This window comes from Nicotiana tabacum, chromosome 8 (assembly GCF_000715075.1).
Source record: "Nicotiana tabacum cultivar K326 chromosome 8, ASM71507v2, whole genome shotgun sequence".
Lineage (NCBI taxonomy): Eukaryota > Viridiplantae > Streptophyta > Magnoliopsida > Solanales > Solanaceae > Nicotiana > Nicotiana tabacum.
In genome coordinates this window covers 207331400-207345644 of record NC_134087.1, presented here as the reverse complement: position 1 = coordinate 207345644, position 14245 = coordinate 207331400, and the positions used below count along the sequence as shown (strand labels likewise).

The 14245-nt window shown below is 35.3% G+C and overlaps 1 protein-coding gene across 2 annotated transcripts; it reads left to right on the top strand.

Moving 5' to 3' along the window:
- Positions 1–1520: 1520 nt before the first annotated feature.
- LOC107818336 (uncharacterized) lies at positions 1521–6142 on the top strand. 2 transcript variants are annotated; one of them, XM_016644332.2, is made up of 7 exons: positions 2430–2568; positions 3387–3443; positions 3725–3892; positions 4267–4513; positions 4839–4979; positions 5143–5411; positions 5806–6142. In XM_016644332.2, exons 3-7 carry the CDS (start codon positions 3758–3760, stop codon positions 5968–5970), a joined length of 957 nt encoding a protein of 318 aa, XP_016499818.1. In that variant the 5' UTR covers positions 2430–2568; positions 3387–3443; positions 3725–3757; the 3' UTR covers positions 5971–6142. The 2 variants fall into 2 exon arrangements, with proteins under 2 accessions (XP_016499817.1, XP_016499818.1); XM_016644331.2 differs by lacking the exon at positions 3387–3443 and having other exon boundaries at positions 1521–2568.
- Positions 6143–14245: the final 8103 nt, after the last annotated feature.

The following is a 14245-nucleotide window of genomic DNA, read 5'->3' as shown; positions in this document are numbered from 1 at the left end:
AATGGGATACTATCAACATTTCACCAACAAGCTCACCACTATCCCACTTATTCTTTGCAGACGACCTAACTCTAATGGGTAAAGCCAATATGAAGACATCTCAATCTATTCTTAATTTCCTAGATACTTTTTGCCAATTATTAGGACAGGTTATTAATATATCAAAGTCAAAATTGCTAATGTTACAACACTATGCAACTTCAACAAAAAATAACCTCTCGCCCCTATTAAAAATAAAGCTTAGTGAAACATTTGGTACATACTTAGGTTTTCCCATCCTAAACTCCAACCCCAAACCAAAAGACTACCAGTTTGTGATCGACAAAATGAGAAGCAAATTAGGAAGCTGGAAAGTAAAGTGGCTTAATACTGCTGGAAGATGTACACTAGCCTCCTCTACCCTCAATAGCATCCCAAACCACGTTATGCAATACTTTCTATTGCCAACAAAAACTCTTAAGGAAATAGATAAAGTCCAACGAGACTTCTTATAGAACTCCTCTCCAGATAAGCGCAAAATGCATCTTATTAATTGGAACACCATTACAAAGGATAAATGCATGGAGGGGTTGGGAATAAGAAAAGCAAAAAGCAAAAACATAACTCTTCTAACAAGCTTAGCCTGGAGAATGATAGATAATACAAACTCCCTATGGACAAGGATAGTTTCTAGTAAATACGCAAACGCTAGGGGGAAATCTTTAAACTCATTCATATGAAAAAGCATCCTAAAAGATTGGTACTAGTGCAATTTAAGTACAAGAGGGGTATAAACAACAAAACAAATTTAAATATTTGGGATTCCAACTGGATACCAAATGTGATGAGCCTTAGAAAGGCCATAGCATGTCCCCTAACAAAAAATGAGGACAAGCTTACTTTTAATAAAATTAGGAAGGAAAGCCAATGGACTTTAACAAAAATATCATTCGAACTTCCTACTCAAATAGACGATAATATTAATGTGATCATAATTCCTAAGGCCCACAATTCAAACATTAACAACATTTGCAGCCTTTCTTCTAATGGCTTATTCTCGACCGCGTCGTGCTATCAAATTATTAACAATGAGGAAAAGATAAAAAATGATTTTAGTTGGATTTGGAAATTATACTGCTGAAACAAGATAAAAATCTTTATTTGGAAGTGCTACCATGATAGATTTCCCAATAGATCATACCTATTTAGAATAGGTATCAACATTGATACGCTTTTTCCAACATGTAAACAAGATGAGGAAACTATATACCACATATTTTGGAATTGCAACATGATTAGCACATTATGGTGCACCTATGGAATCAACTACAACACTGTCAACACCAATACTCATTGGCTTGATTACATTAGACAAGATAACACTAACTTCTCACACTATTATCTTAATTGGGGAGAAGTGTTCCCCTTCGTGTTATGGAATATATGGAAAAATAGAAATCACAACAACCATAACAACACCTCTTGCAATCTAGAATGGCCCATAATCATCAAACAATCTCTAGAATACAAACTCATGACTGAAAAAGCAATAACAAACTCCATCCACAAAGCCATTAAGATAACTTGGCATAAACCACCAAAGGGCTGACTCAAGCTTAATATAGATGGGGCCTTCAACAATAATAAATGCCAAGGTGGTATTGGTGGAGTGTTACGAAACAGTGCAGGCCAGCGGATAATGACTTTCAACTCCAAATCCTCCAGGAAGGCCTCCAAATAATTATAGATCACAACCTATTTTCAGTGGAAATAGAGACGGATGCATCAGAAGTAATGAACATGCTATAACATAATCACCCGACTTACGCTACCTTAATTAATAATTGTAGGTGGTTAATGCAGCAAGCGAGACAGAAGGGACATGTAACCCTCAAACATAGCTTCAGGCAAGGGAATGCAGTGGCACATGTTTTGGCTAGGAAAGTACTCATGCAGTCTAACATAAATAAGCTATGTCTGTTTGCAACACCTTCTCAACCGGCAATGGAACAATATCAAAGGGACCTGGAGGGATTTTCTTGTGTAAAATTTACTTCTACTCATGTATGCACTAGGTTGGCTGCTCTAGGGAATGATGATGCCATAGAAGGCAGTAGTTCATATGTAGGTGCCAACTGCAGTAGTTTGGTTTGTAATATGTCTAAACTTGACAACTAGTTATTAATATATTATCCTTGTTGTTCAAAAAAAAAAACTTCCAATTCAACTTATAAATAAAAATTCTGGTCAAAATTGCGCTTCCCCATATCCCACTCCCAAAACGGCCGAGGTTCTCTCAGTTCAAACATCAAACACCTAATAGGCGCTAAAATGGAGAAACCACATTCCTCTTCTTCCTCTTCATCACAGTATTTGCTAGAAACCCTAACGACCAGAGGCTGGTGTTTCCGCGATGTCAATGAAGTAAATTCACTCATTGCAGGTCAATCGTCGTCGTCGTCATACACCGTTGATTCAATTGAATCGGAGCTCGTAAACATGGACTTGCGATCCATCGGTGGGAAATCTTTGCCCGACTTTTCTACTCTCCGTAAATCCTCTCATCTCCCAGGCCCTAAAGTCCTTCAAGTAATTATTCCTTCTTCTTTTTTAAATTCTCTTTACATGTTTTTGTTGCATAATGAATTTGTATGTATGTATGTGTGTGTGTGTGTGTGTGTGTGTGTGTGTGTGCGCGTGTGTATTTGCATCATGTTCTGTACATAATGGATGTTAGTGTTAGTAGCCAAATGATTGTTGCTGTGAGGCCGGTTCAGTATTTAGAGTCAGTGAGTTAGAATCAGGATGGTCTTCTTTTTTGTATAAAAAAGGCAGCCCGGTGCACTAAGCTCCCGCTATGCGCGGGGTCCAGGGAAGGGCCGGACCACAAGGGTCTATTGTACACAGCCTTACCATGTATTTTTGCAAGAGGCTGTTTCCACGGCTCGAACCCGTGAACTCCTGGTCACATGGTAGTAACTTTACCAGTTACGCCAAGGCTCCCCTTCCAACGTTCGAGGATTAATCGTGAAATTGATAAATTGATTAGTTTTACGCTGGTTTCCAACGTTCAGCAACCCTCATCCAGCCGACCAGCAATGTGAGCAAGCTCACACAGGTAGAGTTAGTGAGTATTCATGAGGGAGTAGTTGTTGCTGAATGTAAATAGGTTCGAGCTGAAAGAAATTTTAATTAAAACTGCATGAGGGAGTAGATGCTTTAATTGATGGCATGAATTAAAGTGGAAATAAGGATTTATTGCTTTAAAAGTTTGAAGAATTTGTCATCTGTCTTGCTGTAGTTTTGTGAAGTTGTCTATAATGTGTCAATGCAAGACATAAATGTCATCATGCTTGAAATTTTGTAGAGATAATACAATTCATGGGGCTATATGCATGTCAAAACAGGTTTATTACAGTCTGCGTCCATTGTCTCTAAATTTTGGATCTGCCTCTGAGAGCTAGGTATGGAGACTAGAGTTGTTATTCAATTTTATTTGGAATATATTATATGTTTATGAAATCATTATTGTAGACAAAGGTCAAAAACTGATAGTCATAGCATATGACATTCATAATTACCCATTAATCATGACTCATGAGATTTGAGTTATTTCCTTTTTACATTTTTCTCTCTCTCACACACAATGTAACTAAACTTTTTAAAATTTTGCACTGGACTTGTGAACTTCTACGCTGAGCTTCTTTCGTTCTTATGTCTCCATGTTGTACATGCTCTTGAGCAGATATCTTCTGTCCGAGATATATCCCGAAGTAAAATGGCTGAGAGCTCTGGAAATTCTAACAATCGGCGTCTACTTAGATTAAAGCTCAGTGATGGGCACTCTGAAATAACTGCTGTAGAGTACTCTCATATACCTTCAATTCCTGATGATGTTGTTCCTGGCACTAAGGTAATCCCTTTCGCTATGACAATTTGATAGAAAACTCATAGTAGACAGGTAACATTCTAATATACATCCTATTGGCTCGTGGCATACTGAAAATATGTATCTCTCATTGTTACTATTTTTAATCGTTCTTACAAAGAATTAGTCCTAAATTATGTTATTCTTGATTCCTGCTGGTTATTGGTACAATTTTTGACATATAAACATAGATATTTAAAAGCTCATCAGAGGCAACCAACTTATGGCTGTAATTTATATCTAATTCCGGTTATAAAAATTCCAACTCATGACTGTCCTGTTTGTTGGTAGTATAATAAGATGTGCTGAACAGTTCTCATTAACAATGAGTCCTCTTTTGTAAATGTTCTGCTTTTCAGGTGCGCTTGGAAAACAAAGCTATAGTGCACAGTGGTATTGTGTGTTTGAATGCCAAAACAATTACTGTTTTAGGAGGTAGTGTTAGTTCACTTTACGAGGAATGGCAGATGAACAAGAAATATTCAGGTTTCTCCCGTTCAACCTTGAAACAAGCACATGAGGATGGAACTGCTGGTCCACCACCATTTGAAAAGTTGCAGATTGGAGCTTTGCATAAACACCTTTCTCAGCAGAAGATATATTCTGGTCAGAGGCGTGACACTTTTGATTTGACAATATATATTAGATATCTGGTGATCCTGAACTTAGATTTTTAACATGGGGTCTGACATGCCATCTTTAAATGATAGTACCTCTTATTAGGTGATCTGCACAAGGCAATGAATGTTTTTGTTTGGGGAGGGAGGGTGGGATGTAACCTTGCTTTCTTCATATATGTATATTACAGTTATTTAGAGCGTGTTGATTTTTCCTTCAATATTACCAAATCAAATATATCTCTTCTCGATACTCCTATGGTGTGAAGACGGTTCTGTCTCATTTGGTAAAAGTGCCTGTCTGACTTCTGCAGAAAAAGCTCAAAGTTCTATAATGCATAGACACCAGAACCGTGACTTAAGGAGAGAGAGTGTGGGTAATGAACTGAAGCCAGCTGTTCAGATTGAAAGGAATGAAGAAAAGCCAAGCACCTCCGAATCAAGGCCAAAGGAAGGTGTAGCCTACTTGTCAAATTGCTCTCTAATGGAACTACTTGCTGCATTCTCTTAATACATCCTGAATTTCAATGTTGCATGTCCTTTCAAGAAAACCAAAGTTTTAATTTCACTGTTTATCAAAGTTCGTTTCACCCTGGCCTTCATATCTTTGTCTAACAGTGGTTGAAGCAGTCCCTGTCCAAAACCAAGCAGCTGCACAAAAACTACTGCAGAAAATGAGTCAGCCTCCTCGTGGTGGTCATCGTTCAAGAGGGCAAAGATTCAGGGGAAGGGGAAGAGAGGACGAGACAGAGGTCCTTACCCTAGATGAATGGGAAAGGAGAAAAACTGGTGCTAATCTTTCTGCAACGCATGATTTTCCTGATGTAAGCCAAGATGAAGAACTTGCAAGGCAGCTGCAACAGCAATTAGATTTGGAAGATATTCACGTAAGAATATATTTTTGTCAATATTCAAAAAATAGTGGCATCTAACCCATATTTTCATAATGTGGTCTCTATATGCCCCCTTTAAATTATGAAAGGAAGATCAAGCCTCGGTCGAGAATTGTCAATAATCCACTTACTAGAAAAGGTTATTGCTTATATTTATTCAGTTACAACCAAATTTATAATTTCTGTGAATATGACTGCTTTGAGGTGTACCCGTTGAAGCAAAAAACATGTTATAAAATTCCTCTTGCCTATAAGATTGGTAATAATGTCTCCAAAGTCCATGTGAACAATAATCGTTCTTAAAGGTCAGATAGAGTTATATTGACATATATTTCACCAGAGTTTACTGGGAAGTGCCATTTGATATAGTTCTTATACCAATTTTCAGGAACAACAAGATGGTACAACGACGGAGGCAGAGAATATTAGAATGAGCATGTTCACATTTGAAAGAGATGATGCTAGAGATTATGGTACAACAGGTTTTAGAGGAAGAGGTAGGGGAAGAGGAAGGGGAAGGGGAAGGGGAAGAGGTAGGGGAAGGAGAGGTTGACTTTTGTCTACTATTCATTCTTTCTCACCTTCTCTTTTTCTAAGTTAGATTTGTAGTTTTTTGATATCACATACCATTTCTTTTTCTGGTGAATGCTGTTGAACCAATGTAATGGACAAAGTATTCTATCTTTTTAAGTTTGCCATCTTGAAGAAACTTTCTTTAATCTTTATTCTGTATCTGATACTTAGTACTTGCAATTTTGTTCTCTCCTGAGAGCTCACTTGGGCAAAGTCTCTTCTATTTGGTTAGTCGCCCGTCCAGTCTCAAATGTGTTTGTTTATACTTGATCATAATCTTCCCTTTTCCTTACTTTTGCCTTTTGTCTTCTTTGGCTATTTGGTATATATAACTGTTTGATCATAGCCATTGTCATGTTTTAGGCTGTCTTTTCAGATGTGTAGGATTTGTTATCAAAGACTAAAATATCACTATCCTTACTGATCTTTTGCTCTTTAAGACATTTTAGTTCATATGTTTTAAGTTAACTAATGTAATGGGAAATGTGTGTTTGACCTTTCAATGTTCACTATTTAGTTTAAACCAGAGAGCAAATGGTCAATTTTTAGCAGCTAGTTTCGTTTATATGGACTGTTAATTTCCTTTAGCTGTTGAGATTTTATATTTCCAGCTTTGGTTTCCTTCATGCTTTCAAAAGTTTGCTTGTTGAAACAACCAAAACTAACTAGCTTCCTAAGAATTGTAGAGCCTATGCAAGTTTATTTATTCAGTTTAGTCGCACGCTCTTCTACAACTAATTAGAGGCGAATTCAGGACTTAAACTTGTCGAGTTCAATCTTTAAAAAACTTGTCGAGTACAATCTTTAAATTTCAAAAAAAAATTAGGGTAAACTCACTGTACTTTTAAAATTATAGGTTTAGAATCTAATATTTGTTGAAATTATGTGTTTTCTTTTATCTAAATATTTGGACTCTGTGTCGAAAATAATACTAGGTCCTATGTGGTTCCTCGTTTTCCTTCCTTGGTCAATAAAGATTGTCAGCTGTTTACTCGTGGCTATCCCTTATTTGTCACAATTGCTTGTTTGTCGACCTGGCGTCTCTTTTGAGACTTTCCTTGAGTTTCCTTAATTTTATTTTTATTGACCATGTGCGTTACAGGTCCCATTCAGTTCATATATCAACACTAGATTCTTTTTGTTTTGGTTTTCTACCTGATATCTGCTATTCGCACTAAGATTTTAAGATTGAAACAATCTCTTTACCTTTACTAGTTAGGAAATATTAGGTAGAATAAGATTTGTTGTTATTATTGTTGCATTAAGATTTCAATAAATTTAAATTCGCATAGCATAAGACCTATTGATGAAAGCTTAAAGGCCCCGTAAGCTTAGGCCAATAATAGATAGCCAAAACAAAAAGCATGTTCCATTATATCGGTATGATTTCAACTGGTTATTACATGCATGGGCAGAGCTAGAGTGGCGAGGGAGGTTCATCTATATCTCTTCACTGAAAAATTATACTCTATATATAAAGTTAATTTTTTTTTATGTGTATATATAAAGTGTTGAATCCCCTTAGTTTCTTTACGTGTTTATTACATTTTCTTGGCGAAAATCCTGGCTCCACCACTAATTATATGATAATATGGGATGTATTTCCTAATGACACTTCAATATACAAATATAATAATTTTCAAAATTCCCTCAATATATGATCTTCCAAAGCTTGATTTGTTCATGTCATCAACCATGCAACATGTTAAGAAAATGAGCACATTGAATAAAAGACAAAGGAGAGAAAAAGGAGATATAGGAGATGGACTAAGGTTTTCTGAAATTTATCGAAAAGTGTAGGGGACTCCTGCAAGAAACCAAAGGAGATAAGTTTGATTTTACTAATGAACAACCAGAAAAGGATCAGCTCAAAGCTTAAAAAAAGACTTAAAAAATGAAAGAAAATTCGGAAGTTGGTCAGAGAAAAAAAGTAAAGGGATGAAGGAAAGTAAGGAGGCACCAAGGGTGTGGACTCATGGACGATGAAATCGGTGCAAAATTTGAAAATCAGGGTTTAGATGATTAGATCTCAGTAGAAGTAAAAAAAAGATATTAGGTAATTTCTTTTTATCCGTTCAAACTTTGATATGTATAGTAAGTTAGTAACCTAATAGCTAAACTGGTGAGAAATAACAGATATACAGCTATATTGAGGTACGCGCAAAATCGGCCAGACACCACCACCAAAAAAATGAGAAGAGCTACCGGGTACTGTAGGGGAGTGAGCTCCTAGAATGCATATTACGCATTCAGTGCAATTTGTCTTAAGAAATTTAATAAATATGTACCAATTATTGATTTAAAATTTAGCAACTTAAAGGAACTAAAATTCTTAACTCATAAGTTTTAAATCACGCATATATTCTATTGAAGAGAAAAAGAAAAAGAAAGAAAAAAAACTTAAAATGACTAAATATTGGTGTTAGTGCATTTTAATATTAAAGTGCATTATTTCTTGTGAGATAGTGATTATAAATTGGCAAGAAAGTGGTCATTACTTTGGTGTAACTCATGAAACCACTAATGTCATGATCTACCACTTATTACTCACTAAAGCTTATATTTTTTGTAACCACCAACTCATGTTCTATTATTTTATTATCCCATTATCTTATTATTTATTTCATGGAAGAGATTCTACACCTATAAATACTGGTGTTTCTTTCTTGGGTTGTAGATGAAAAAAATATGATAGTGAGAATGAGAAAAGTTTTATGATGTACATGAAAAAGGTGTGGTTGGTATTGTAAAAAAGAGAGTTAAGAGAAGGAGGAAGTCTAAGTCTCCAACTTATTCTCTATAAAAGAGAATATTATTTTTGTTTAAGGAATGTGTTCATTTTGGTGGAGCTTTGGACTCAACAACTTGTACAGAGTTTGTTCGAGTCATACGACGTTGTCGGGCTGTTGTATCTTGGAGGGGACAAGTCAAGAGTATTACTGTTGGACCGGTGAAGATGCTACCGCAGTGGGCTTGAATCTCCTTAAAGAGAGCGAGATATTCGTGCCTTAGCCTGAAGAATATTTATTTTATTTTTTTCATCTTATTTTTCAACTGTAATTACTTTTAATTTCACCAATAATTTTAAGGATATTCAAATTTTTTATACAGTTGAAAAAAAATAGCGGATATCAAGGTAGAAATTCACTCTCTTTATGAGATGAAAAGGCAAAAAAATTTCTACTAGCTTAACTCAACCGGAGGAAAGGAAAAAAAAATTTACCTTATATTTTTATGACTATGTAATAATATTATTTATGATTATGAATTTTCATAATTCTAGAAATAGTGGGGGTAAAGGAGGGGAGGGCAAAAGAAATAAAATATTCTTGAATGAAAGTTTGAATATTCAGGCATGAGTGAAAGTTGATTAAATCAAAAGAGTGTGATAAGTGCATCTATCATAAGTCTTGAAATAATTCACATGTAATTGTTTGCCTCTATATTGATGATTTTTTAATATTTGGCTCTAACATGAATGGTATTGGAGAAACTACAAGCATGCTTAGTAGCCATTTTGACATAAAAGATTTGGGTGCGATAAATTTCATTCTTGGAATGAAAATTTAATAAATCATATGATGCGAGTTTCCTTAACCAGTCACATTGTATTGAAAAAATTCTGAAAAATATAATTTTATTGATTGCAAATATTATGTAACTCCTTTTGATTTAAATGTTCACTTATTTTCCTGTACAAAGTGACAATAATGTGATAAATCAAAAGGAATATGATAGCTTAATTGGAAGCTTGAGATATGTGATTGATTGTACTCGGCCTGATATTACATACGAAGTAGGAGTACTTAGCAAGTTTACAAGCAAGCCAGGTAATGACCATTGGCATGCCATAACAAGAGTGATGAGGTATTTACTTAGTACAAAAACCTATGGCTTATCTTATAAAAATATCCTGATGTACTTGAAAGATTTTTTGATGCAGATTAAAACACTTTATTTTTGATAGGTGGCCGGTGCTATTTGTTGGAAATTTAAAAAATAATAATTGCTAACTCTACCATGGAGGCTAAACTAATTGATTTAGCTTCAACTAGTGAAAAAATGAATTGGTTGAGAGATTTATTATTTTAAATTTCTTATTTTGAAAAATAAAATTTTTCCTATTTTAATTCATTGTGATAGCATCGCTGCTATTGGTAAACGTTATTACTAAAGTAAATTCATACCTATAAGGAGAAAACACAATATTATGTAATATTTAAAAAGTAGTAAAATTGATGTTGAATATGTGATAATTTTGAAGATCCACTTACCAATGCATTGGTAACAGAAAGGGTCTAGAGTACATCAAGGGGGATGAGATTGAAGCCCATAAACTCATAAGTCATATATGAGGAAACACAACCTGGGGACTAGAGATCCTATAACTTGGTTCAATGGGAAGAATGAATCATATGATGGCTTGGTTTGAAATGTACTATTATATTTGTTATTGTTCCATTCCTATGGCGTGAGTGCATTTATCTTGTAATGATTTGCGAGGTTGAGTTTTATTAACTCTTAATGAAAATTTGTAGCTCGTATGAGTGGGTGTTAGAGTTAAAGGAGCAACACTTGGCAGATTTTACATATGTGAGTGTGGAAGTAGGCCGCTTCCTTTGAGAATTGGGCTAGTTCTCAAAAACACTCATGAAAACCGGGATAGCATAAAGCCATAATGTACTGGCTAATAAAGCTCATGTCAACATCTTGATTATTATGTGTAAGCAGTGATACTTTATTTCCCTTAAGCAGTCATAGTTCAAGCCTGAGACTATTACTAACTCTGGAATAAAGATCGTTGTTTTACTAAGTGGAGGTTAAATGCAGAGCACACCTTCATTATGCATAATAGTCTCCCTTCAACTAGTAAACTCTCTTATTTTGATATTAAGATGAGTGGGGGAATGTTGGTGTTAGTGCATTTTAATACTGAAATTATAATATTAAAGTGCATTATTTTTGTGAGATAGTGATTATAAATTGGCAAGAAAGTGGTCATTACTTTGGTGTAACTCAGAAAACCACTAATGTCATGATCTACCACTTATTACCCACTAAAGCTTATATTTTGCAACCACCAACCCATGTTCTACTATTTTATTATCCCACTATCTTGTTATTTATTTCATGGAAGAGATTCTACACCTATAAATAGTGGTATTTCTTTTTTGTGTTGTAGATGAAAAAAATATGGTAGTGAGAATGAGAAAAGTGTTATGATATAATGAAAACGGTATGGTTGGTATTGTGAAAAAGAGAGCTAAGAGAAGGTGTAAGTGGGCATTTGGACATAAGAATTGTAAAATCTCAAAACAGGGTGAAAATTTTTTTCAAGTGAAAATGATATTTGAAATTTAGAGTTGTGTTTGAACATGAATATAATTTTAGGTTATTTTTGAAGTTTTGTGAGTGAAAATTTTGAAAAACAACTTTTTGGATTTTTTCAAATTTTTAAGAATTTCCAAAATGCATCTTCAAGTGAAAATTGAAAATTTTATGAACAAACGCTAATTTAAAAAAAAAGTGATTTTTTTTTTAAAAAAGGGAAAAAATCTTATGTACAAACGGGATCTAAGTCTCCAACTTATTCTCTATAAAAGAGAATATTATTTTTGTTGAAGGAAAGTGTTCATTTTGGTGGAGCTATGGACTCAACAACTTGTCCAGAGTTTGTTCGAGTCATAGGACGTTGTTGTAATGACCCGGCCGGCCATTTCATGGGTTACAGCTCCGTTTCCCCCATTTCTGCTTATTGTCTTGCTTATATGTGATATTGGGTTGGTTGGCTCGGTTCGAAGAGATTCTGGAAAGGAATGAGACACTTAGTCTCTTTTGAGTAAGCTTAGGTTGTAAAAGTCAAACGGATGTTGACTTATGTGAAAAAGGAATCGGATGTGAATTTCGATGGTTCGGATAGCTTCGGGAGGTGATTTGAAACTTAGGAGAGTGATCGGAATGTGCTTTGGAGGTCTGGAGAAGATTTAGGCTTGAATTGGCGAAAATGAAATTCTGGCGTTTTCCAGTTGATAAGTGAGATTTTGATATAGGGGTCGGAATGGGATTCTGGAAGTTGGAACAGGTCTGTTGTGTCATTTTTGACGTGCGTGCAAAATTTCAGGTCATTCGGGCGATGATTAATAGACTTTTTGATCGAAAGCGGAATTTGGAAGTTTTTGGAATTCTTAGGCTTGAATCCGATGTTAGTTGGTATTTTGATGTTGTTTTGAGCGTTCCGAAGGTTAGAACAAGTTTGAATGACGTTATGGGATATGTTGGCATGTTTGGTTGAGGTCCCGAGGACCTCAGGTGAGTTTCGGGTGGTTAAATGGAGCAATTGCATGGTTGAGGAGTTGCAGATTTGGCTTCAGTTCTGTTGCAGACGTTTGTTCTCCACGATCGCATAGAAGCACAATCGTATAGGCTTAGCCAGCGAGGGTGAGATTTTGTTCTATGCGATCGCATAGCTGAGGACGCGATCGTGTAAGGCTTCAATGATGTTGTTCGCGAACGCATGCGGTAGGTCGTGTCCGGGTAAGGTACCAGAAGTTGACCACGCATTCGTTCTTCGCAGACGCGGTCCCTGGTCCGCGATCGCGTAGGTGTAGGCTGCTGTATATCGCGTTCGCGTGAGGAGAGACGCGTTCACCTAGAGTAAAATATGGAGTCAGTGAAGCTTGTGCTTCGCGATCGCGGTTAAGTAATTTTAAAAGCTGGGCAGAATGTTTTAAAGACCATTTCCGCGATTTTAGGTCTAAGTTTCACCATTATTGAGCGATTTTGGAGTTTTTTTAGGAGGATTGAAGAGGAAATCAAGGGGAAACTCTTGGAGGTAAGATTTATGGACTTAATACTCGATCCTAATATGATTTTTACCTAATTAAATATGAAATTTGTGGAATCTAAAGCCTAAAATTGGAAGTGAGGGCTTGAAAATTGGAGACCTAAATCTAGGGATTTGAGGGGTCATTTATGGTCGGATTTTGATGTCTTTGATATGTATGAACTCGTGAGAGTGTAAGGATTCTAGTTTTGTAATTTTTATCGGAATCCGAGACGTGGGCCCTAGGTCGGGTTTGGCCAATTTCGGGATTTTTGATGTAAATTGATTAATTTTGAGTGAGCTTTGTTTCCTTAGCATATTTTGATGGTATAAATCTATTTTTGGATAGATTTGGAGCATCTGGAGGCCGATTCGAGGGGCAGAGGCATCGCGGGCTAGTTTATGTTTCTATCCTTTTCCCCATATTTTCATCACTCGTTTGAACTACTAAAAGATGTTTTAAAGAGGTTTTTACTGAACTAAGGTGTTTTTACGAGCTTTTACTGTTTTATTGCATTATTCTGGTTTTATACCATTTTGTTGTAGCATTATGTTGTGTTTTACGTGTTTTCTTATCGTTCAGTTGCCTTTACTTTTATTACTTACTGAGTTGGCGTACTCACATTACTCCCTGCACCCTGTGTGCAGATCCAGGAGTCTCGAGTCACGCTATCAAAGGGTGATTGTCAAGAATGGATTCGAACCCATGCCCTTTCGGATCAGTACCTAAAACTGTTTCCTTAGACCAACTCAGCCATCTTGAGTCTTCACATTATCTCCGGAAAAGAACAAGAAAAAGAAAAAAGAAAAGAGAAATATGTGATAGATACTTTGAACGAGCTTCTCAGAAAGTAAGGTGTCATGACACATCGCATATGCAAAGCGGGTTACTTGCATTTGTTGTTGGGGATAAAATTACGCCATTATTTAATCACGAAGTGACTTTTCAGTCATTCTGTGACCACAAAAAAAAAAGGATTTTCTTTTTTCTCTTTCGTGGAAGTGATTGGCAAATTTAAAGGATGAAGAGACAAAAGAAGATAAATTTTTGCGGTAGAATTTATAGTTTATGAATTTTAAATTTATCAATAAATCATAACTCGTTTAGTTATTGAGTTAGTAATTAAATATTTATGTATATTTAATAAATTTTTAATATAATAATATAATCTAAGCAAAAGCTACTAAATTCTTTTGAATTCTAAGCAATACACTACCTCTGCCCTTTAGGAGGTCCTTTAATTCGAGGAATAGAGAAAATTAAACTTTAGTTTTCCCCACTATTTATAATGTTTGACTTCTAATATAATACTTATACTATCTTATTATTTTTAATTATATAATTTTAGCTTATTAATTCAGCATACCGTTTCCAAAAATATTAAACTTCCCTCTCTATATATATATTAACAAAATTTATTCAATTTTAATA

Bases quoted from the DNA above. Each gene is read 5' to 3' on its own strand.
- LOC107818336 (XM_016644331.2), top strand. From the start codon at position 2,311: ATGGAGAAACCACATTCCTCTTCTTCCTCTTCATCACAGTATTTGCTA. The intron at 3,893-4,266 runs GTAATCCCTTTC...TCTGCTTTTCAG, and splicing joins ATGTTGTTCCTGGCACTAAG to GTGCGCTTGGAAAACAAAGC. The intron at 5,412-5,805 runs GTAAGAATATAT...ACCAATTTTCAG, and splicing joins TAGATTTGGAAGATATTCAC to GAACAACAAGATGGTACAAC.